Below are 22,324 nucleotides of genomic sequence, written 5' to 3' on the forward strand. Positions count from 1 at the left end.
AATTTTGTTATTTTTTCCTAACTCTGTGAAGTTACCCTTATATAGTTAGAGTGCCATGGTAATGAATAAGTAAATTAGTTTAGGTAACATTGTTATTTTTATTATATTAGCATAGCCCAATCATGAGTAATTATATCTGCCTATGTGTGTGTCTATGTATTTTTCATAGAATTATTGTGCATGTCTTGATAGGTGGACTTCCAAGGTGGATTTGGGAATGCACTCATTCACCACAAATTATGAATAATATTTTCTAAGACAGAGGGGAGACAGGGTTTTGCTGTTCCTCCCTCAGCTGACTCTCAGGAAATAGTCCTGCTTCCTCACAGCTACACAGTGACATATGGGCCAGCTATCCCTTTTGTAGACCTATTCAGTTATAGTTTGGCAGAGTCATTGGTTATTCCAGCTCTGTGGCCAAGTAGAAGACTTGTCATCATATAGGACAATTTCCTCAGTCATCTGGAGTCAGAAACAGGCTCTCTCCCCTGCTCCCAGCCCTCAAAGTTTTCATGTGGTTGCTTGGATTGGAACCAAACCTCCAAATACCATATACCAGCATTCTGGTTGTTTCCTGAAACCTGTAAATACCTCTATTACCTACCTCCAATGGAAATCACTTGCTATTCTTTAGAAGGTTACAGCTGTGCTTCCCTTTCCCACCTAGCTCTATATTATCCGAGTCATTGCCAAGCTAGGGGTGGGAGAGTAAAGGTGGAGAATTGGAGAAGGGTTAGGATGGGGGGAGAGATGGGGTAGGAGTGTTGCACAAAATGGCACTCAGTACACTTGTGTTTGGGCTTTAAATATATATGACTGATTTATTGTCCCAAGGTGATGAGAGATTAGATAAAGTAAAGGCTTCTGTATATTCATAGAATCACATAATCTCATGGGAAAGTACTTCATAGATCATTCTATCCCAACCATCTGCCACCACTTCTAGTCCTCTTTTGCAGCTCTTAGGATAGCTCCAGTTTCTGTTTGAATACCTTCAATGACAAGGAGCTTGCTCACTACAGGAAGCAGCCTATTTGTTTGCTGGAGGCTCTTATAGGCAGGGAGACTTTTGTTACTTGGATATACTGTAATGCAGATGCACATAGTCATGGTGCATAAAATGGAGGAGTCCATGAGGATGCTGCCCTTCTCTTGGTGTGTGTGTGTGTGTGTGTGTGTGTGTGTGTGTGTGTGTGTGTGTTTGTGCTCTCACACTTCAGAAACAGTCTGGGGAATTGGTGAAATGGTAGAAGTCTGGCTGCCCGTGCACCATATGCTGCTTGTCTTAAATCTTGGGTGACAGGAATGGTAATACTATATAAGCATCCTAATATCCCTGTTGGAGAACATTCCAGCTCCTTTGGGATCCTTCTCTTTGTATCAATATCTCAGTGAAACTTCCAAATAGACCAGCTTCTCTTCGTGTGATCAGGCTGCCCTGGAATTTTTGGTTGTCTTCTGATATCTTTACATGGTTATTGCTTAATCCATGTATTCTTCATAGAAATTATCTCCCTTCTCTTTCTTCTTTTCTCCTTCTCCTCTCTTTTTCTCTCTTCTCCTCCTCTCCTTACCTTAAGTTCTATCTATTCTTTAAGACTCAGCTACCTCCCTTAAGAAGTCTTTTCTCATATTCCATACTAGAAATGATCTCACTAGCACTTTTTACTCTCCCTTTGTGCTTAACACATTTTAATTTATTTATTGCATGTGTATCTGTCTCTCTTAGTAGGCTATAAGATCTATGAGCACTGGGGCTGCCTTATTTATCTTTCTCCACAGGTACCTTATACATCTATTTTAAGGATGTCTGTTAATGAATGAAAAAAATTAGGATAGCTAGGTGACATATTCAGTAAGAATTGTGAGCCTAGAGTCAGGAAGGCCAGAGTCTGACCTCAGACACTTAGTAACTATGTGACTTTGGGCAAGTTGCAGTTTCTACAACTATAAAATGAGGATAATAAGAGCACCTTCCTTGAAATGATCAAATGAGATAATTGTAAAGTATTTAGCATAGTATCTGGCACATAGCGGGTAGTATATAAGTGCTAGCTATTATTAAATCTTATTCTTGAGAATAAATTAATCTTCTATAATATTGATCATACTCTTAACATTTTGAAGAAGACAGAAACTAAGTGAGACAGGGGAAGAGTTGGAATAGGTACCCAAATATTCTAGGGGTTTCAGATACTTGAAGCTGCCAATTCCTAAGGGAAACGAGACCTCAGGCTGACCTTAGGGAGTCAGCTCAGACCCATCTACTCTGTTGGCCTCCTATGAGGGGAGAGTGGACAGCTAGGACTGCTCCCAAGGAGGCAGGGGTCCATATTTCCTACCTCCCTCTCTTATGTTCTCTTTCCCTGGCCTCCTTACAAACTCCAGTTCTGTATGAAATGCCTCCCTCTTCATCCTTTCCACCTCTTAAGGCCTTTTCCAATTCAGGATATCAGAGCAAATTTCATCCTTAAATATGGGCAATTTACATAGTTCCCATTTCTCAGTTATGGCCAATGAGTCAAAAAAGAATCTGGTTCCAGGTCACCTAAATTGGCCGGAAACCTGGAACAGATGTATTTCCTCATTCAGGCTGCTGGGCTCTGGCTTGGACTGACCTACTCTGAGGCCAGACCAAGCCAAGGGTGGGAAAGTGTGTTTGCAGGCAAGGAAGTGAAGTTTCCCTGATGCTTCTGGGTTCTAGGAGTGTCCCTCAGGAGCTGTCTCTATCCTTATATAGGAATTTTAATTTTCATGGAAAATAGGGAGAATGAATGGTGAGAGGTTATATATCTGAGCATCAGGGCATTCTCCCTTCAGAGTTTCTTTACTCTCTGATGGACTCAAACTCAGATCCACTGCCCCTCAGTTGGTGCAGCCCCCAGTCCCTCCTGGACATCTGTGAAATCCAGAGTTTTTTAGCTTCTTTGGAATGAGGGGAGTGCTTTTAAAGACTGAAGAGGTGACTTGGCAGATAAGACTGTGAAGAAACAGGTGTTGGAAGAGATATCATTGGGAAGTAATAATAATGTAAGAAAGAAAGATAGCAATTAAACAATTAAACTTTTTTTTTTTTTAAAGGAAGGAGTGTCTACTGTGAACTTTGGGTTTCCTCTGTGTAATGAGTTGAATTATCCTGATTTTTGTAAGTCATACCTGTAATTTTTTGACTTTCTTTTCTTTTTTCTTTTTTTTTTCTTTTTCCTTTGGTTGCTAGGGTTGGAGCTGGGGCTGAGATGAAGTGACTATCTAGGCCAGTGATTATACAAATATGTCACTCCATCATTTAAGATTGAACCAGTGAATTTGGAGTGAAAAGACCAAAATTCTAATTCTGCCCCTTATTACCTAGATAACATTGGGCACATCTCTTTGCTAACTCAGGGTCTCATTTTTCCAGTTTATATGTAATAATCCCTATGATCCTTCTAGATTTAAAACCATAATCCTTTTAAAAAATGCTTTGTTAGTCTAAAGTATGGGGAGATGAAATCATAAAGAGAAACAGATCAAAGACTTAGTCATCTAGGGAGGGTGGAGTTGGGGAAAGGGTAGCAAGACTCTGACTATGTGAGTCAAGCAAGGACAGTATCCAGGAAGGGACCTAGGAATCAGGCAAGTTTAGAAAAGGTAGTGAGGGGTAGCTAGGTGGTGCAGTGGATAGAGCACCAACGCTAAAATCAGCTAAGACCTGAGTTAAAATCCTACCTTGGACACCTTCTAGCTTTGGGAATCTGGGCAAGTCAGTTAACCCTGATTGCCTCAAAAAAAAAAAAAAAAAAAAAAGAAAGGAAGGAAGAAAGAAAGAAAGAAGAAGAAAAGAAAGAAAGAAGGAAATAAAGAAAAGTTAGTGAAAGGCCCAGGGTGTTTAGATGTTTAGGCCTTTTAGATGGCCTAAAAGGAAGTAAATGATGGATGAAACCCTTGTCTTGGGTGGTTTTTTGTTGATCCAAGGCTTTATTTGGGTTGCTTTGACCCACCTCACCATTTGGGACTATATATCCTCCTTTCTGAGGGAAGGGAAGGCTAGGTGATGGATCAAGCCAGTATTGTTATTGTCATTATTGCTATAATTATTACTGTTACTTAAAGAATATTGAGAGACCATGTGACATGGTGGATAGAAAGCTGGCCTTGAAGTTAGGAAATATTGGGTTCCAGTTCTGGGTCTGGCATTTCCTGACTGTGTGAGCCTGCCAGTCAAGTCCTTCAGTGCTACAGGTAACTCATCTTAAGGCTACTCATGACAGAGAAGGCAGTAGCCTGGATTGGTAGAGGTGGTAATGAGACCAAGATCTAGTCCTTACCCTGTGGTGGCCTGCAAGTGTGACTTCCATTTGGGGAGACTCCTTTGCAAGAGTCTCCTGGGCTGGCTTCAAGGGAATGCTCATGTCCTGGGAAGGCTGCCCAGTGAGGTAAGGTGTAGAAATTGGGGCCAGGCTTTCCACAGGGCCAGAGAAGGTCAGACAGATTATAGTTCTATGCCTTTGTAAACATGTATAAACCATCAAAGGCTTATGTCTTTTTCTTCATGTTCTTTCCCTTCTTCATTCCTTGCTAAAGCTTCAGTTTAAGAAAATGAAGGGAAGGGATTTTGTTTTCTCCGTGGGCCAAACAAGCTAGGAAAATCTGAGGGAGGGTGACTGATAACTGCAGAACTATGACCCTTTCTTCTGTAGATCCTGGTTCAGGCCAATTAGAAAGAAAGAAACCCTTCAAGGAGTGAGGGATCCAGATCCAGTTCCTTCTTTTCCTCTGGGGACCTTTGCATCCTGCCAAGGAACCTCCCACACCTGAGTGACTGCCAAGGGCCAGGTCCTGCTGTCGCTGGCTAATCTAGTCTCCATTCCAGCCTGGTGGGGCCAAGGGTTGTAAGGACTGGATAAAAGGGAGTGAAGCAGCCCCTAACCCTGAGCAGGGAAAATTCTGGGTCTTGAGGGGCAGTTTGATGAGTAGAAGCATGGGAAAGCAGTTGCCACATCCCATTTCCTAGCTCTGCTCAACCTGACTCAGGCTGTTCTCCTTTGGCCAATCCTTAATAGACAGGACACCCATAAAGGTGGGAAGGGGGTCTGGTAAGATATTGGCCAATTACATTGGACAATGTAATTGAGGAGAGGAGAACTTTCAGCATAACCCCTATGTGAGCTCAAGTCAACTAGTGGCCAAGAGGGGAAAGGAGCATGAGAAGGAGGAGAAGAGAGAGAAAGAAGAAGAGAAGAAGAAGGAAGAGAAGGGATGAGGATGACAAGTAGAAAAGGTGTCTGGAGGTGATGTCATGTTATTCTGAAGTCCTTCCCTCTCATCCCCCATCCCATTCTTTTTCTTTAGCCTGCCAGGACAGATTCCTTCCTAAGAGCAAGATACTAGGATTGGGGAAAGCCTGAGCACAGGAGCCTAGAACTAAAGACCCTGGGAGGGCAGTTAGGACCAATTTTCTGGTCTCCAGAAACCATCCTCCAACACCCCTTCTCAGGAGCCCAGAGGAGCCATGAAAAAAATACTTTTTTTTTTTCCTGAGGCAATTGGGATTAAGTGACTTGCCCAGGGTCACACAGCCAGGAAGTATTTAGTATCTGAGATCAAATTTGAACTCAGGTCTTCCTGACTTCAGGGCTGGTGCTCTATCCACTGTGCTACCTAGGTCCTGAAAAAATCACTTTTTCAGAATCTTTATCATTAAATGGAGAAAGGCCTTTCTTCTCCCAGGTCCCCTAGCATATACATACAATAACACAGATATAAAAGCTGAAATACACACGCACACGAGTGTGCAGAAGTAGATTGTGTAGATGAGCATCCACCACCAGGTGTGACATGTGCACACACATACAGGTGCACATGTGGATTCCTAGCCTGTCCCATGCACTCAGGTACAGAAGCATGCACAGACATATATGAACACTGATAGAGAAACACACAGAGACAGGCAGAAACATCTGTGACATAGAGATGAACTGGGCTGAGTCAGAGACTAGGCTGAATGCTGACTAGCTGACTGGTTGGATGACTTTCGGCAAATCCCTCTTTCCTTCTCTGGGTCTCTCTTTCCTCATCTTTCCTAAAAAGAGGTGGTGGGACTATGGGAGGTCTCTTCCAGTTCTAACATTGTCTGATTGTGTATGCCCCAGCACAGACACATACACCCAAACACACATATACACAAATAGACATACTTTGGCGTGAGCCCCTTGTAGGAACGGCGACCAGGACTTCCCCTTGGACACCGTTAGAGCCTAGTGGCATTGTGCTGGGGGAGCACCCCAAGGCGTGGGGAAGGTGTGCCTGGGGGGAGCTCCTCGAGATAAACTCGGGTGGGCAGTGGGGGGGAGCGTGGCTCAGGGCGGGTGCAGCAAAGGGTGGCACGAGTGATTAGCTGGTCAAGGGGCTTCAGCGAGTGCATCCACTGGGGAAGGAAATCCCAAGTCTGCAGCCACTTGGGCAGCCGAGTAGGGCTTCGGCTTTGGAGTAGGTTGATGAGGATGACACAGGCCAGCAAAGCCCCAAAAGGGGCCCCCACACCCACCATGGCCCGCCAGCCTGCCATAGAGACCCCGAACACCACCGAGGGCAGCAGCAAGAAGCAGACGAGCAGGTAGAGAACGGCAAACCAGCGGTATTTGGCAGTGCGTCGGCCCAGGGCCTTGGCCATGTGGATGGGCAGCCGTGTGCATGGGAGTGGGTACCACAGCAAGATGCCCGAAATATTGAAAAAGAAATGGCACAGGGCAATCTGAAGGTGAGGGAAGCACAGATCAGCAAATCTCCCTTTTAGACAATCCCCTCCCCCATCAGTCCCAGGATGGCACATAGCTAGCAAATTGATTCTGATTCCAGCTCTACCACTGACTAGATATGACTAGCATATATGATTTAGTGACTGACCCTCTCTGGACCTCAATTTCCCATCTGAAAGATGTTTAGGGAGGGAAGGTGGTACTAGGAGGTTGCCCTTCCAACTCTGATAATGCTATAGTTATAGATAAATTCTATGTTCTAAGGTTCCTTCTAGTTCTGATGTTCTATGTTGTAAGGACCATTCCAGGTCTGATTGCTTATGTTCTTCAAGCGTTGACATTTTACATGGAATATAGTTTTAAGTTCCTTTCACTTCTGATGGTTGCAGTATATTCAGCCTCAGCTGCCCTGGGCCAACACGTCCAGAATAGCCATTACCTCCGGCTAGAGGACCCCATTCCTCCTCCTCCTGCCCTGCTCCCAACCCTACCTCCACCTTTCCCATTAGGTACCTGGAAGGCACTGGAGAGCTTTTCTTTGGGGCTGGCAAGGGCAGCAAGGATAGCCGTGGTGGTAGTGCCAATGTTGGAGCCCAGAGTGAGGGGATAGGCTCTCTCGATGCTAATCACACCCAGACCTGAGGGAAGGAGCAGAAGGCTCAATTTCTGAGGGGTCCTGGGTCACATTGGTGTTTCCAGCCTCTCCCATCATGGGCTCTCTTTTACAATTCCCTCCCCTAATTGCACAGCCTTTCCCACCCTCCCAAAGCAGGAACACTCACCAATGAGTGGGGTGATGGCTGAGGTGAACACGGAGCTACTCTGTACCACAAAGGTCATTCCAGCACCCACCACCATAGCGAAGTAGCCAGTCACCCAGGTGAAGGGATATGGGAAATCTGTAACGAGGCACCCCATCCCATCCCCACAGCCTATGTTAGTCACAGAGGTTACATAACTGGTGACTGTTAAGTTGGCACCCACAAAAAGCTGATGGATTTAAAGCTGGAAATTGGAGGGGGGAGATGGGAAATTATAATAATAGCTCACATCTCTATAATGGTCTAGGATTTACTTAGTGCTAGGTAGCCATAAGGATTATTGGTAAGTGACCATGGAGAGTCAATGAGATTGGCTCCAGCCACACTGACCTTATTTTCTTTTTCTATAGGGTTAATAGACCAAGGGCATGTCATGAACATGGGATTCCTGGACATCAGCTAAGGACAAAGTCTCATGGCATCCTTGGGGACGAAATGAAGCAGTGGAGCCTGGATGAACATGGACTTAGGTAGGATTACAACTGAATGAACGACTAGAGGACTAGAGGAGCAGTAATCACAGGACCAAAGTCAACTCAGTCATATCTCTGTTCCACACCTGGGATTTCATGGATGGATGGAGTTCCTCATGAGGAAATTCTCTTTATCAATAAATACATATATAGAAAACTTGTCATTAACCTATGATCTTAGATAAAGCTATTTTTATTTGTTGATGATATGAGACACTTAGTAAAGAAAACTAATTGAGACAGTCTACAACCAATAAAGTTACAGACTACAAAATAATGCCACAAAAAATCAACATAAATACCAAAAAATCCTCAAAAATATTAGAAAGAGAAACCCCATTCAAAAATAACAACAAAGCATAAGACTTTGGGAGTCAAACTCATGATCTTATAGAATTGACTGAGTATTGGGAGGTTAAGTAATTTGCCTGTGGTCACAACTAATTTGTTAAAAAAAAAAAAAAAAAAAGACCTAAACTCAAGTTGTTTTGACTTCATGTACAATTTTCTATCCTCATGTTATTCTACTTTTCTATCTAGAACATAATGTTTAATAAATGCTTGTGGAATCAAATGGAATTGAACTTGCAAGGAGAGATTAGTTAAGTGCCTCTGGAAAGCTGTTCTTGCACCAATTCTTGTATGTCATTTTTATCAGATGACAAAAAATTAATCTTAGATGGTGGTTTCAGAATCTAAAAAGATAATTCACAGGTTAGAAGGTACAAATACAGAGATGAAAATAAATCTGTACATTTGGTTTTCCAAAAAAATCGAGTATAGAATGGAAAAGTTCTGGCAGTCAACATTTTAGATAAAAAAGAGCTGAAGAGTTTAATGGACCTCAAGTCAGAAAGGTGATATGGCAGCTACAGAGCAGTATTCAGAACAATGGAGTTAACAGTCCCATTGTACTCTGTTTGTGTTCAGACCATATCTAGATTATTATGTTTAGTTCTGGGTTTTAGGAAGGACATTACTATCTCTAATCTTTGTTCCAAGACACTAATAATTAGGAGCACACAATGAATATCCATTGCATTATCTCAGTACTTCATAATTATTCTTCCTGATCCTGTCCTATTCATTGTGGTCATACACTTCCTCCCATCCTTTTTTGCCTGATCCAGACATACTATAAGAATAGTTCCACCCCACTCCTATCTCTTGAGAACCTCTCTATGGTCTCCTCCGCTTTAAGTACTCCCGTGGAACAGAGGACTGACAATAAGAGGCCATTGGTTCAGTTACAGGGAATACAGAAAGATTTTCTTGGGGAATTAGCCTTTTCCTTTTCTGACTCAACTATGTCAGACCAGAGTGGTTCGCCTTCTACCCTGTCCTTGTCCCCAACTGAATTTGTCCTGGGCACCAAAATTACTAGCGATAGCACTCTTGAGAATATGGGACACAGACTTTTAGAGCTGAAAGAGCCCTGAGCATCAGCATTAGACATGGCAAATATAAACTATTAGAGCTAGAATAAAATTCACAAATACCTTTACTTTATAGAGGAGGAAAATAAGGCTGAACAGGGAACATTAGTTTTCCCTAAGTCACACAGGAGAAGAGAATAGTAGATACTAGAAATCAAGCCTCCTTCTCAAAACCATATTTCATAGGGTCTTAGATCTAGAGCTATAAGGGATATAAGGTCATCTAATCCCTTTATTTTACAGATAAGTAAGCAGTAAAGTGTCTTCTTAATATTTTATAGGAAATAAGTAGCAGGTCCTCTATTTTCAAATTTTCTACTGTTCTTTGCTGCTTCTGAATTTTGACCTCCAGGGAATTTTCAGTGAGGAGGACTGGGCAGCCTTCTTCTAGGAATGGGAACTACAAATGAAAAGAAACTGGAGGACCACATGGTCCACGCAAAGGAACATGATCTGGCAGTAGATGACACTCAATCTTGCTGCTTGATCTGGGATTCTGGTACAGAGGATTCAGCAGGGAAAGGGAATCTTAGCTAATTTGAGTTTAGCTTCTGGGTAGAGGCAGCTAGTGCACTATAGTGCACAGGCCCTGGAATGATCTGAGTACAAATGTCACCTCAGACACTTAACATCCATGTGATGCTCTGGTAAAGTCACTTAACTTTGTTTGCCTTGATTTCCTCAACTGTAAGATGGGCATAATAACATAAACTTCCCATGGTGGTTATGAGGGCTAAATGAGATCTTATTTACCTGACGGTAATAGGTATTATATAAATGCTTGTTCCCTTCCCCTAGGAATGGAGGGAATAGTCCTGCCAGAGTCTGTCATGAGATTGGGTGTACCTGTTCTCCCCACCCCCCATCCCTGTCCAGGTTGTCCTTTCACTACGTTATCAATCTCCTGACCTTGTGCTGTTCTTTGTGATACTGAGACACATCTCTCCCTTACCCAGTTGAATTTGCCCTGTTCCCACTCTCCCCTAAGTCATGGTCAGTGCCTGCTCACCAGTGTTGATGACCTTCTGGACAACCTTGGCTACCTGTCCCTGGAGCACAGAATTCAGCAGCTTCACCAGGAGAATGAGGCAGGTACAGAGCACCGTAAGGGAGCCAGCAAGCAGGATCAGACCCACAGCCAGGTCAGGCAGAGAGGTGTCCACAAACAGATGCTGACCTGAATGGGATGGGGATGGTACTGCTGAGAGCCTGCCTCCCAGGACCGGAGGCCTCCCTTCAAGAAACCCCTTGGGACTGCATAGCACTACTCCTCCCACCTAAGCCTCCTGTCCCTAACCCAGATTTTAAATCTGAACCCAAACCTCTGACTTGAACGCCCAAGAGGTATGCTTAATCTGGACATGTCTAGGAACTGTGAGCAGGATCAGTCTTTAGTGCTTTTTAGGATCCCTAAAGGAAGTTTCTTTGCCCCACTTTTTGCTCTCCCACATCAGGGAAGATTAGGTACTTATAGTCTAGCCTCTTGGGGGTGGGCTCTAGGGATGATCTGCCCCCCACCCTTCCCTCTGCCCACCCCCACCCCCACCAGAATCTCCCCACACTTCAGTGACCTACATTTCTCCCCAGTGGCATTCCCCAGAATCCAGCTGATATTGGCCTCTGCCCGGGGCATGTCAGTAATAACCTGGAGAAGGGGATGAGGGAAAAGTCAGGGAGCAAAGGAGAAACTGGCCTGGCCAAGGAAATATATCTTTCCCCCTCTTTGCTGGGCCAAATCTGTGTCCTTTAGCCCTTCTCATGGAGAAAGAAGAATGTGGCAACAAAGAGATGGAAGATGAGGTCAGGAAAGAGTAAGCTTGGGAGCAAGACATGAGAGGTGAAAAATAGGCTGGGGGGATGAGGGTGAGTGGGAGGATGGAGATGTGTTGTTGGAGAGGAATGTGAATTAGATGAGTGATGGGGGAGATATGGGAGTGGATGGTAGGAGCAGCACCTGTTTTATGTGGACTGAGCTGGTCCTTTGAGGGGATAGGGAGGTCAGCTGGCTTCTTGGCTTCCTGTGGCATAAAAGGCCCAGCCCAGGAATAGCTGGTGTTAGAAGCTTTACTGGCCTGTGGAGAAAGCCTTCCTGCCAGGACCAGCCTTGGCTGGCTGCTGTGGTGATTGGAGGCAGAAGGGTGTGGCATTTAACTTGAGTCACTATCCTTTTTATCTTTAGAATTGGGATGCTTTTAATCTCTTGTTATTGGTAGAATTGTTTTTGTTACTTTTTATGGATCATGGGTGCTTCTTTGCATTCAAATCCTTGAGATTGAATTGCTGACTTGGCCCAGAATAGAATAAAATGGAGTATGGGGTTGATACAAGGGCTGGGGATGATGTGAGAATGAGATGCTGATGCAATGGGAATTGGGATGGGGTGAGATGAGGGACAGGGTTGAATTGGAGGAATGGCAATAAAGTGGGGAAAGGGTTAAGTTGGGAGGAATGACAAGAAGACAGGACTAAGTGGAGAAAATAGGGGTTAGGGATGAGTGGAGGGAGGGAGGGAGAATGTGGGAGTCTGAGGGAATATTGGAGAGATTCTCCTTTATTAAGGTACTCACCAATCAGGGTAGTGGAAGTCTCCCCCCGTTGAACCCCAATTCTATGCTCTTATATTCCCTTTTTATTTATAGTTGTGAATGATAACATTCTCTCAGGATGTGATATTAATAAAAGACATTCTTTTCACGGAAAGAGAATTATTAGTGAAAAACTTCACTTTTCAGGTTTCCAGATAATCTGGTCTAGCAAGATTTATTTGGGCCATAAGGCTGGAACTCTAGTGGCCTCTGGAGGCAGCCCCAACAATTGCAAGAATGGGACCCACAAGGGTCTTCCTTGGGCAGATTTCTAGGCAAAATGGACAATAGTTCCCACTTACTGTGCGAAGCATTTGTTTTAAATTTCTCCCCCCATGCTATGCTTGCTGATACTTCCATAGATCTGAATCTGATCCAGATCCTCGAGGGAAGAAGATGAGTCTTCTCTCTCTTTTTCCTCAAATGCCCTGTCTTTTAGCCCGTTTCCCAGACTGTTCATACAGTATAGCCTCAGGAAAGATTAGGCCATCAATGTAGAGACTGAAACCAACCTGATCTTAATCAGTTGTGGGGGAACTCTGGAACAGGGAGCACCTAAGAAGGGTTTACACCTCAAATGGTTCTCAACACTGAGAGATCCTCATTTCTGGGGATTATGGGCTCACCTTCGGGTACCTTCTCCTGGATACTTTCCAGCTTTGGCTGTGATTTCTTTCTCTTAATTCTCCTCCCACTTCTTTGACCATTTCTCCTGTCCACCACTGGTGGCTATCTCCTATGGTTCTGCCCTAGGCCATCTCTTATTTCTTTATACTCTCTCTTTTGGTGATCTTGTCAGTTCCCATTGGTTCAATCATTATCCCTATGCGTATGAATGTCAAATATAATACCAGCTCTAATTTTTCTTCTTTACTCCGGTCCTATATGAACAACTGTTTGTTAGGTAGTTTGCCTGGATATCCTATAGGAATCTGAAATTCAGCATGTACATATTTCCCCCCAATCCATTCCTCCCTTAAACTTCCTTATTCCTGTTGAGAAATTCCAATTACCCAAGCTCACATCCTAGATTCCTTCCTCTCCCTCACAATTCAATTAGCTGTCAAGTCTTTTTCACTTTATCTCTATAATATCTTTGTTGCATCCACTCACTTCTTTTCACTCATAACAATTACAACTAGCATTTATATAGCACTTCAGTATCTGCAAAGAACTTTACAAATGTGATTTCATTTTATCCTTCTAACAACCCTGGGAGGTAGATTCTATTATCTCCATTTTACAGATGAAGAAGCTGAGGGAGACAGAGGTTAGGTGACTTGCCCAGCTAAAGATGTTTGAGGTTGTAGAAAAAATAACAACAGAATTCATATGGAACAACAAAAGGTTGAGAATTTCAAGGGAAGTAATGAAAAGAAAATTAAGTGAAGCTGGTCTAGCTGTACCTGATCTAGAACTGTATTATAAAGCAACAGTCACCAAAACCATTTGGTATTGGCTAAGAAATAGACTAGTTGATCAGTGGCATAGGTTAGGTTCACAGGGCAAGATAGTGAATAAAAATAGCAATCTAATCTTTGACAAACCCAAACACCCCAACTTTTGGGATAAGAATTCATTATTTGACAAAAACTGCTGGGAAAACTGGAAATTAGTATGGCCGAAACTAGGCATGGACCCACATTTAACACCACATACTAAGATTAGATCAAAATGGGTCCAAGATTTAGGCATAAAGAACGAAATCATAAATAAATTGGAGGAACAGGGGATGGTTTACCTCTCAGACTTGTGGAGGAGGAAGGAGTTTGTGTCCAAGGGAGAACAAGAGACCATTATTGATCACAAAATAGAAAATTTTGATTACACCAAATTAAAAAGTTTCTGCACAAACAAAACTAATGCAAACAAGATTAGAAGGGAAGTAACAAATTGGGAAAACATTTTTACAGTTAAAGGTTCTGATAAAGGCCTCATCTCCAAAATATACAGAGAATTGACTTTAATTTATAAGAAATCAAGCCATTCTCCAATTGATAAATGGTCAAAGGATATGAACAGACAATTTTCAGATGATGAAATTAAAACTATTTCCACTCATATGAAAGAGTGTTCCAAATCACTATTGATCAGAGAAATGCAAATTAAGACAACTCTGAGGTATCATTACACACCTGTCAGATTGGCTAAGATGACAGGAACAAATAATGATGAATGTTGGAGGGGCTGTGGGAAAACTGGGACACTGATGCATTGTTGGTGGAGTTGTGAAAGAATCCAACCATTCTGGAGAGCAATCTGGAATTATGCCCAAAAAGTTATCAAAATGTGCATACCCTTTGACCCAGCCATACTACTACTGGGCTTATACCCCAAGGAAATACTAAAGAAGGGAAAGGGACCTGTATGTGCCAAAATGTTTGTGGCAGCCCTTTTCATAGTGGCTAGAAGCTGGAAGATGAATGGATGTCCATCAGTTGGAGAATGGTTGGGTAAATTATGGTATATGAATGTTATGGAATATTATTGTTCTGTAAGAAATGACCAACAGGATGAATACAGAGAGGCTTGGAGAGACTTACATGAACTGATGCTAAGTGAAACGAGCAGAACCAGAAGATCATTATACACTTCAACAATGATAGTGTATGAGGATGTATTCTGATGGAAGTGGATATCTTCAACATAGAGAAGAGCTAATCCAATTCCAATTGATTAATGATGGACAGAACCAGCTACATCCAGAAAAGGAACACTGAGAAATGAGTGTAAACTGTTATTTTTACCTTCTGAATCCAATTCTTCCTGCGCAACAAGAAATTCGGTTCTACACACATATATTGTATCTAGAATATATTGTAATATATTTAACATATATAAGACTGCTTGCCATCTGGGGGAGGGGGTTGGGGGAGGAAGGGAAAAAATCTGAACAGAAGTAAGTGCAAGGGATAATGTTATAAAAAAAATTACCCATGCATATGTACTGTCAAAAAAAAGTTATAATTATAAAATAAAATAAAAATTAAATTTAAAAAATAATAAAATTACTATAGACAAAAAAAAAAGATGTTTGAGGTTGGATTTGAATTCATTTCTTCCTGACTATATGTCTAGCACATTATCCACTGTACTATGTAACTGCCTCTGCCTTTGTTCAGGACACCTTTCATTTCTATTATAATATTAGTCTTCTAATAGCATCTCTGCTTCCAGGTTTCCCCTTTCTAATTTCTTCTGCCAAATTATGATTAATAGTATTTTATTTTTTCAAATACACAGAAAGATTGTTTTTACATTCACCTTTGCAAAACCTTGTGTTCCAAATTTTCCTCCCTCTCCCCTCCTCCCCTTCCCCAATACAGTAAGCAATCCAATATAGGCTAAACCTGTGCAGTTCTTCTAACCATGCTGTGCAAGAAGAATAAGATAAAAAGGGAAAAATTGAGAAAGAAAAAAAAAAATCCAAGCAGAAAAATAACAATAATAAAAAGGTGGAAATACTATGCTTTGATCTACATTCAGTCTCCACAGTTCTCTCTCTGGATGTAGATGGCACTTTCCATCACAAGTCTATTTTTATTTATTTATTTTTTATTTTTCCCTGAGGCTGGAGTTAAGTGACTTGCCCAGGGTCACACAGCTAGGAAGTGTTAAGTGTCTGAGATCACATTTGAACTCGGGTCCTCCTGAATTCAGGGCTGGTGCTCTATCCACTGCTCCACCTAGCTGCCCCCGCTATTTTTTAAACATAGATCTAGCTACATCACCTTCTGATTCAGAAATTGTCAATGACTCCCTATTGACTCTATGAAAGATATAAAACCATCAGTTTGGCAATTGAAAGCTATTAAAAGTATGACTCCTGATCTCTTTCCCAGCATTGATTTATATTTGACACTATTTCTGTATGCTCCTCTCCAGTCAAACTGGTCTGATAAACTGTTCCTTGAAAACAATGATAGATCTCCCACCTCCATACCTTTTGCCCAGATGATCCCCTCTGTCTGGAGAATCTTTCCTACTCACCTCCACTTTGTAAGATCCTTTGTAGATTCCTTCAGGGCACAGTTCATGTGCCAGAACCTAAACAAGGACTTTCCTGATCACCATCTCCCCAGCTGTCAGGGCTATCTCCCTCTTGGAATGACCTTGTATTACTTGGTCCTTATTTATCTGGATACATGCTGTATCACCTCAGTTAGATCCACGAGTATAGAGACAGCTTCTGGTTTTGTCTTTGTAATACCAGTACCTAAAGCAGTGCTTAGCACAAGGCAGTGCTTATAAATATGAATTAAATTGGCTTGAGTTCTCACTGATTGGAGTGTGGGATTCACTTTGAGCTGGACTTTACTCATAGTGTAACCTGGCTGGTCCTTACCTCCAAAAGGTCAGGTAATTTACCTCTGAGTGAGAGGAGGGATTGGATTCAGATTGATGGCGGGGGGGGGGAGGGGGGGGGGGGAGAAGGAAGAAAAGCTGGTACTTATTTGGGATGGAGGGAATGGGGCTAAGCTTGCCTGTGGAGGGGTTAGAGACTTACCTCTGAGGGGCTGGGATCACACCAAATCCGAATGAGACTGTGGTTTCGAAGTGTCTCATCCCCTGTGGCGATGCTATTGATCACAGATTTATCCAGCTGGGAAGGGAAAGTTAGGGACACTGAGAAAATGATAAGAAGAAATTTGACCCCAGGTAAGAAATACCTCGGGATAAGCGTCAGAGGTAGGATTTGAATCCAGATTATCTGATTCAGTTGAGTCAGATGCCTTCTAACCCTCTCATTTTACAGATTAGTACCCTGAAAGCTAAAGATATGCAATTAGTCCAAGTTAGAAAGTGGTAGAACTGGGATTCAATTCCAGTTTGAATTCAAACCTGGCTCTGTTTTTCCATCATACCATGTATAATTAATAATAACATCTTAAAGTTCTTTGAGGTTTACAAAGCCCTTGCTCCATAACTTCCCTATGAAGTAGGTGGTAGAAATATTATTAATCCCACTTTACATATCGGAAAATTGAGACTCATTGAGTTTATGTGAAGACAGGTTTCCTATCTGCAGTCACAGTACTTTCCACCATACTACCTTCCTCTCTATTGAAAGCCTCCCACCAACTGCCAATAAATGGAGATTTCTTTAGAGGGGAACAACAGAGGAAGGACCCTCCCCCAGCTCAAGAATGGCCCAGGATTCCCAATCCACACCTGGATAATGAGTCGGGTGAAGGGCTCAGTAATGATTTTAAGCAGGTCTGGAGCATCTTGGCCACGTCGAATTTTGAAGGAAGTGACCACTAGGTGAGTGAGGTGGTGTAAGTACCCCGTAGCTGCCTCCAGGGGCAGAAGGACAAGAACGGATAGCCAGTTAAAGCAGTCATGGACTGTGGCCCCTGCAAAAGCCCTGGGATGAGAGAATGGGGAAGGACTTGAGTTCAGAAGCAGAACTGGAGATTGAGGGAGAAGTGGGTCAAGGTACATTTTGGGAAATATGTGGGTCAAGGGGAGGATGGGAGAATTTTTAGAATGGATAAAGATAGGGAAGTTTGGGAGTCTGTCATAGATCAGCAAACTTTTGGAGTAAAGGCCAGAAGGGGAGTTTGGGAATCAAGGCTAGGTCACTTGGAGACTAGGATTAATCTGAATTAAACTGGGGACTGGGAGAATTTGTGGGTTGGTTAGAACAGGAAAATTTAAAAGATGACTAAAAATGGGGCATTTGGGAGTCAGAATTAAGATGAAGTGAGTTTGGAAATGGGAATTTAGGGGCAGCTAGATGGCACAGTGAATAGAGCACCAGCCCGAAATCAGGAGGACCTAAATTCAAATATGGCCCCAGACACATAATACTAGCACTGGGCAAGTCACTTAACCCTAATTGCCTCTCAAAAAATAATGGGAATTTTGGGGTCTCTATGGATGTAAGAGTTTGGATGAGATAAAGGCAATTAATTGGTCAGAATTAGGCTGGGAGAAATATAAATGGTCGAAGCTATTTCAGAATAGGAACCTTGAGGCATGGATTACTTTCACAAAGAGAAATTGCGGGGGAACTAGGATTATGTTGTGGTAGTCAGTGGAGGGAGAATGACTGAAGATTGGAAGTCAGTGTTGGGAGAAATTAGTTTGGGGAAGGTTTGGGAAATGGATAAGGAGGTGGTTTGGAAGTGGCTTAGAGTGAAACTAGAGATCAGAGTGAGTCCTACCTACTATGGTCATTTCAGTCAGAAGAATCCCACAACCCCACTTGACTATTTGACTACCACCTTACCCAGTCAATCTGGTCCTGTCCCTGCTCACCTTCGAAAGTCACTTCTATCTCCAGACTGCATTAATGCCACAATGGTGTTGGTGACAGATGTACCAATGTTGGAGCCCATGACAATGGGAATGGCAGACTTGACTTCCAGTACTGTGGGTAGGAAGGGAGCAAAAGCTTAGTTGCACTCTTCAGTACTGCCATTGGTCCCCTCCCCTCTCCTACAGAGGATGAAAAAATGTCAGAAAAATGTCTCCTCTCTCTCTGGGTTGCTAGATCTGACACTTCTATCTACCCTCAACCTACCCCATCACAGGGATTTGAGTATATGAGGAAAGCTGCATTCCTGCCCCTCATCAAGAGTTACTCTTTCCTTAGGAACTTAGCATTTTGAGACCTCAGTCCCTTTACTCTGTACCATCTGCCTCATCATCAAACCACCAGTCCTTCTCAGCTGAAATAAAATGAACTTTTGTCACCAGTGTGTGTGGGGTTTTAATATTCTCATTTTGTATTGCGGTGATGGGAATCCTGTTTGTACCTGCTTTATATTTCCTTGTTTTTGCCTTGGGCTGTGAAAGGATAAGGGAGAGAGGAGGGGAAATTATTGAAGTATTAAGGGAATGTGAGGAGGGGAAATTATCGAAGTATTAAGAGAATGTGGGTTAAACCCATCATACCAGAAGACTGACTGGCCAAGAGTGAGCTTGAAGATGTGTTGTTGAATATAACCCATAATGCTCAGGTGGACAAATTCCTAAATTAGGGCATGGTAGGTCTGAGGCAAAAAATGCTCTTCTCTGGGAGGTTAAATAACCCTGGTATGGTTCATGAGCAGGAGGGAATCATGAGTCAAGCCAGCTTTGGGGGGGGGAAATCACAGCTTGATAAAATTGCTTAGGAACTTTAAGAGAATCCTTTAAAGATCCCTACTTATTTGTGAAGTTATAGATTAGCTTGTTGAGTCATTGTTCAGTCATGTCTCACTCTTCATGACCCCATTTGGGGTTTTCTTGGCAAAGACACTGAAGTAGTTTGCCATTTCCTTCTCTAGCTCATTTTATACATGAGGAAACTGAGGCAGAGTTAAATGAGCACAAGAGCTAGTAAATATCTGAGACCTGATTTAACTTCAGGAAGATGAATTTTCCTGACTCCAAACTTAGCACTTCATCCAGTATAATACCAAGCTCTCCTATAGATTAGTTTACTCTTCCATGTAATCTTCAGAAAACACTCTTTCCTTCTTTGCAGAGGTGGGAGGAGACAGATGTGGAACACTGGATATCCAATCAGATTTAGTTAATATGTTAATGTGCTGAAGTTCTTTTTTCTTTTTTGTTAAAAGGGATAGTTTTTTGGATAGAGCACATAGATGGACATATTGGGAGAATAAGATAAAGTAAAAACAAAATATATTAATAAAAAGAAGGAAGAGAGAGCAGATCCCAGAATCAGATGTTCAGTGTCAAGGAAAGGAGAAAGGGAAGAGGGGAGAAGGTAGGAATCAAGGGCAATCAATCTCTGAAACTAGGGCCTACACAGGTTCAGAGAGCAAGCACTCTGGAAGGCTCAGAGCCTTGAGTCAAGGTTATGGACCAGGGATTTTTAGAAAACAGGAAAAGATTAAGACTGGGGGGTGGAGTGGGGAGGGGAACGGGTCAAGTGTTGCCTGGATGACTCCTAGGAGGAGCTGGGATCCTTGGAAGGAGACTGTATCAATGAAGGCTGAGGTCCCATTCTTCACACTGACTGTATTCTTCCTGTGCACTGTCTTGGTGCTCTGGCTCACTCCCTGCTACCTGCCGGCCTTAATCCCCCTTCCCAGACTCACAGCCTGAGGAGACCATGCTGACTATGATGGAGGTGGATGTGCTCGAGCTCTGCACCAGAACCGTCACCAGAATCCCCACCACCAGCCCGGCTACAGGATTGGACAGGATGGCGTTGTCCTTGAAGATGTCACCAGCCACCTTCCCTGGGGGTGGGGGGAGAAGGAGGAAAGGGTTGGGGGCAAGGACAGTCGCCGGCATCAGAGAGACCTGCCCTCTGTTCTCAGTTCCCTCCACCTCCCAACCCTCTTGGACAAAAGATGGCCCAGTGCCCACTGAGGTCCGGCCCATGTCCTGGTTCTCTGAGCCAGTGTTGCTGAGGTCCTGTTCCCTGTCCCATGGGATGTCCTAGAACCCTCTCCCAACCCTGCCGGCCCTCCTTCCTCTCCTACATACCCCCAGCAAGCTGGAAGGCTGAGCTGAGCACATCCAAGGAGCAGACAAAGAGGTAGAGGAAGACAAGCATCATGGGGACCTTGAGGACAGTGACGCAGGCCGAGTGGAGCCTCTGGGGTGGCCCTGGTTCTGGGGAGACAGCACCAGGTGAGTCCCTCCCCTCCTGCTCTTCTCTTCCCCCACTAACATTTTCAGATGGCCTGAGTCCTTCCACAGACCATTAGTTTGGATCTACTTCTCTGTCCCCCCCTTATTTCAGGGTTGTGACTCAATGATATAGCCCTCCTCCCTCATTTCTGTTCAGAGGGCCAGCCTGGCCATCTGTCTTCATCACTCCTTGCTCAGGTAGCCCAATCCCTCTGCCCAGCCCCCTTCGTATCTCTGCACCTGATTTCTGTGTGTCCTCCAGAGCCAACTTGGGGGGCAGTGGCTCAGGTTCATAGCGTTCCAGGGTCTCTCCGCACAGACAGCCACACTCAGGAAGGCCCCCCGGCCCCATGGTGGGGAAGGCATAGGTTGGGGTTCCAGGAATCCGATGTAGAACTGGGGAGGAAGACTGAGGGATGAGTAACTCTGCTACCCACTGGGGTCCTCGGCCACAGGGAGCAGAGTAGATGGGGGGACAATGGAAAACAGCATCTCTGGGCAGCCCTGGAGCAGACCTTGGAGCACGTTCAGACTAAGGTGAGACCCACAGCCAAGGACCCTCACCATCCCTCCCCGCCCCATCATAGGTGGGGCCCTGGCAGATCTAGGCTGGGCTCTGGGGAATTTGGAACTTACCCTGAGGACTGGGAGAGTAGGCAAAGGCTGCACCCCGGATCACACAGCGGGGACTGGCAGCTGGCAGTGGGGAGAGGGCAGGGCCCAGGCGTCTCTCTCTGTAAGGCATCATCCTGGATACGGACACCACAGAGGTCCTTAGGAGCAGACAGTCCAGCCTTCAGGCTTTCCCGGGTCCCCTCATCCCCACACCGCTCTTTTCCTTGGCGTGTCTCCCCTCCATACATACTTCCTGGGACTTGGGCAGGAGGCCTCTTGGGGCTAAAGCACCCTGGGGTTGAGGATGGCTGGACTTTGGAACTGTCATGGGGACTGAAGTTGTATGGGAGTCCTGCTTATCAGGGACTGAGGGCCAGGAATCAAGGGGTTAAAATGAAGGGGCATTGAGAGGCTAAAATACTGGGAACCAGGGCTAGGGGCCTGCAGAGTGGGAGAAAGGGGCAAAAGTGAGGAGTCTGGGAGTGGAGGGAGTGATGGGAAGCTAGGGAGCTTCCTTGGCCACTCACCTGACCGCCTCCAGGCTGGCCTGGACTCCAGAAGCTGAGTGTGAAAATCCTTGTGGCCAAAGTAGGAGGGTTTTGGGGGGGCTGAGGCCTTTTATGGTCTCAGGTCAAGATCAAAGTCCCTCAGAACCCCAGCTGCCTTCTATAGTTACCTAATTAATCTCCTCCCCCAAAATTCCTCCCAGTTAATTGCTAATCGTCAGGAGGAGTCTTTGCCTATGGAGGTGTCCACTCCGGGGTTTCTTCTGGGCAATCTTCCCACTCCCTTCCATGACCAGAACTGCCTAGTAAGTAACTCTCCCCAGGCTTATAGTCTTCTATTACTGGAACCCCAGACACTGAGGACCCTCCTCACCTTGAGAGTTCCCCGTTTCAGTATTTTCCAGCTCCTACCTCTTACCCTACCCACAGACAGTCCCGGTGGGCTCTCTCCCTTCTCTCTTATCACTTCTCTTTTTTCCCAAATAAATTGTCTCTTGGGTATGCATTTATGCCTACATGTCTCTTGCATGTGTGGATCTCTGTACATGGATAC

At 44.0% G+C, this 22,324-nt stretch overlaps 1 protein-coding gene across 2 annotated transcripts; it reads right to left on the minus strand.

Annotated features, from left to right (window-relative positions):
• Positions 1 to 3,169: 3,169 nt before the first annotated feature.
• On the minus strand, positions 3,170 to 21,914 carry SLC34A1 (solute carrier family 34 member 1). Of its 2 annotated transcripts, none has more exons than XM_074292285.1 (13): positions 21,793 to 21,914; positions 21,287 to 21,423; positions 20,891 to 21,046; positions 20,504 to 20,632; positions 20,110 to 20,253; positions 18,317 to 18,428; positions 17,225 to 17,420; positions 16,560 to 16,655; positions 11,043 to 11,112; positions 10,477 to 10,644; positions 7,520 to 7,636; positions 7,251 to 7,375; positions 3,170 to 6,733 (listed from the first exon to the last, which is right to left on the minus strand). In XM_074292285.1, the coding sequence occupies exons 2-13, from the start codon at positions 21,396 to 21,398 to the stop codon at positions 6,230 to 6,232; spliced, it is 1,929 nt and encodes a 642-aa protein (XP_074148386.1). In that variant the 5' UTR covers positions 21,399 to 21,423; positions 21,793 to 21,914; the 3' UTR covers positions 3,170 to 6,229. The 2 variants fall into 2 exon arrangements, with proteins under 2 accessions (XP_074148386.1, XP_074148387.1); XM_074292286.1 differs by having other exon boundaries at positions 21,287 to 21,399; positions 21,793 to 21,911.
• Positions 21,915 to 22,324: the final 410 nt, after the last annotated feature.

Source organism: Sminthopsis crassicaudata, chromosome 2 (assembly GCF_048593235.1).
Source record: "Sminthopsis crassicaudata isolate SCR6 chromosome 2, ASM4859323v1, whole genome shotgun sequence".
Lineage (NCBI taxonomy): Eukaryota > Metazoa > Chordata > Mammalia > Dasyuromorphia > Dasyuridae > Sminthopsis > Sminthopsis crassicaudata.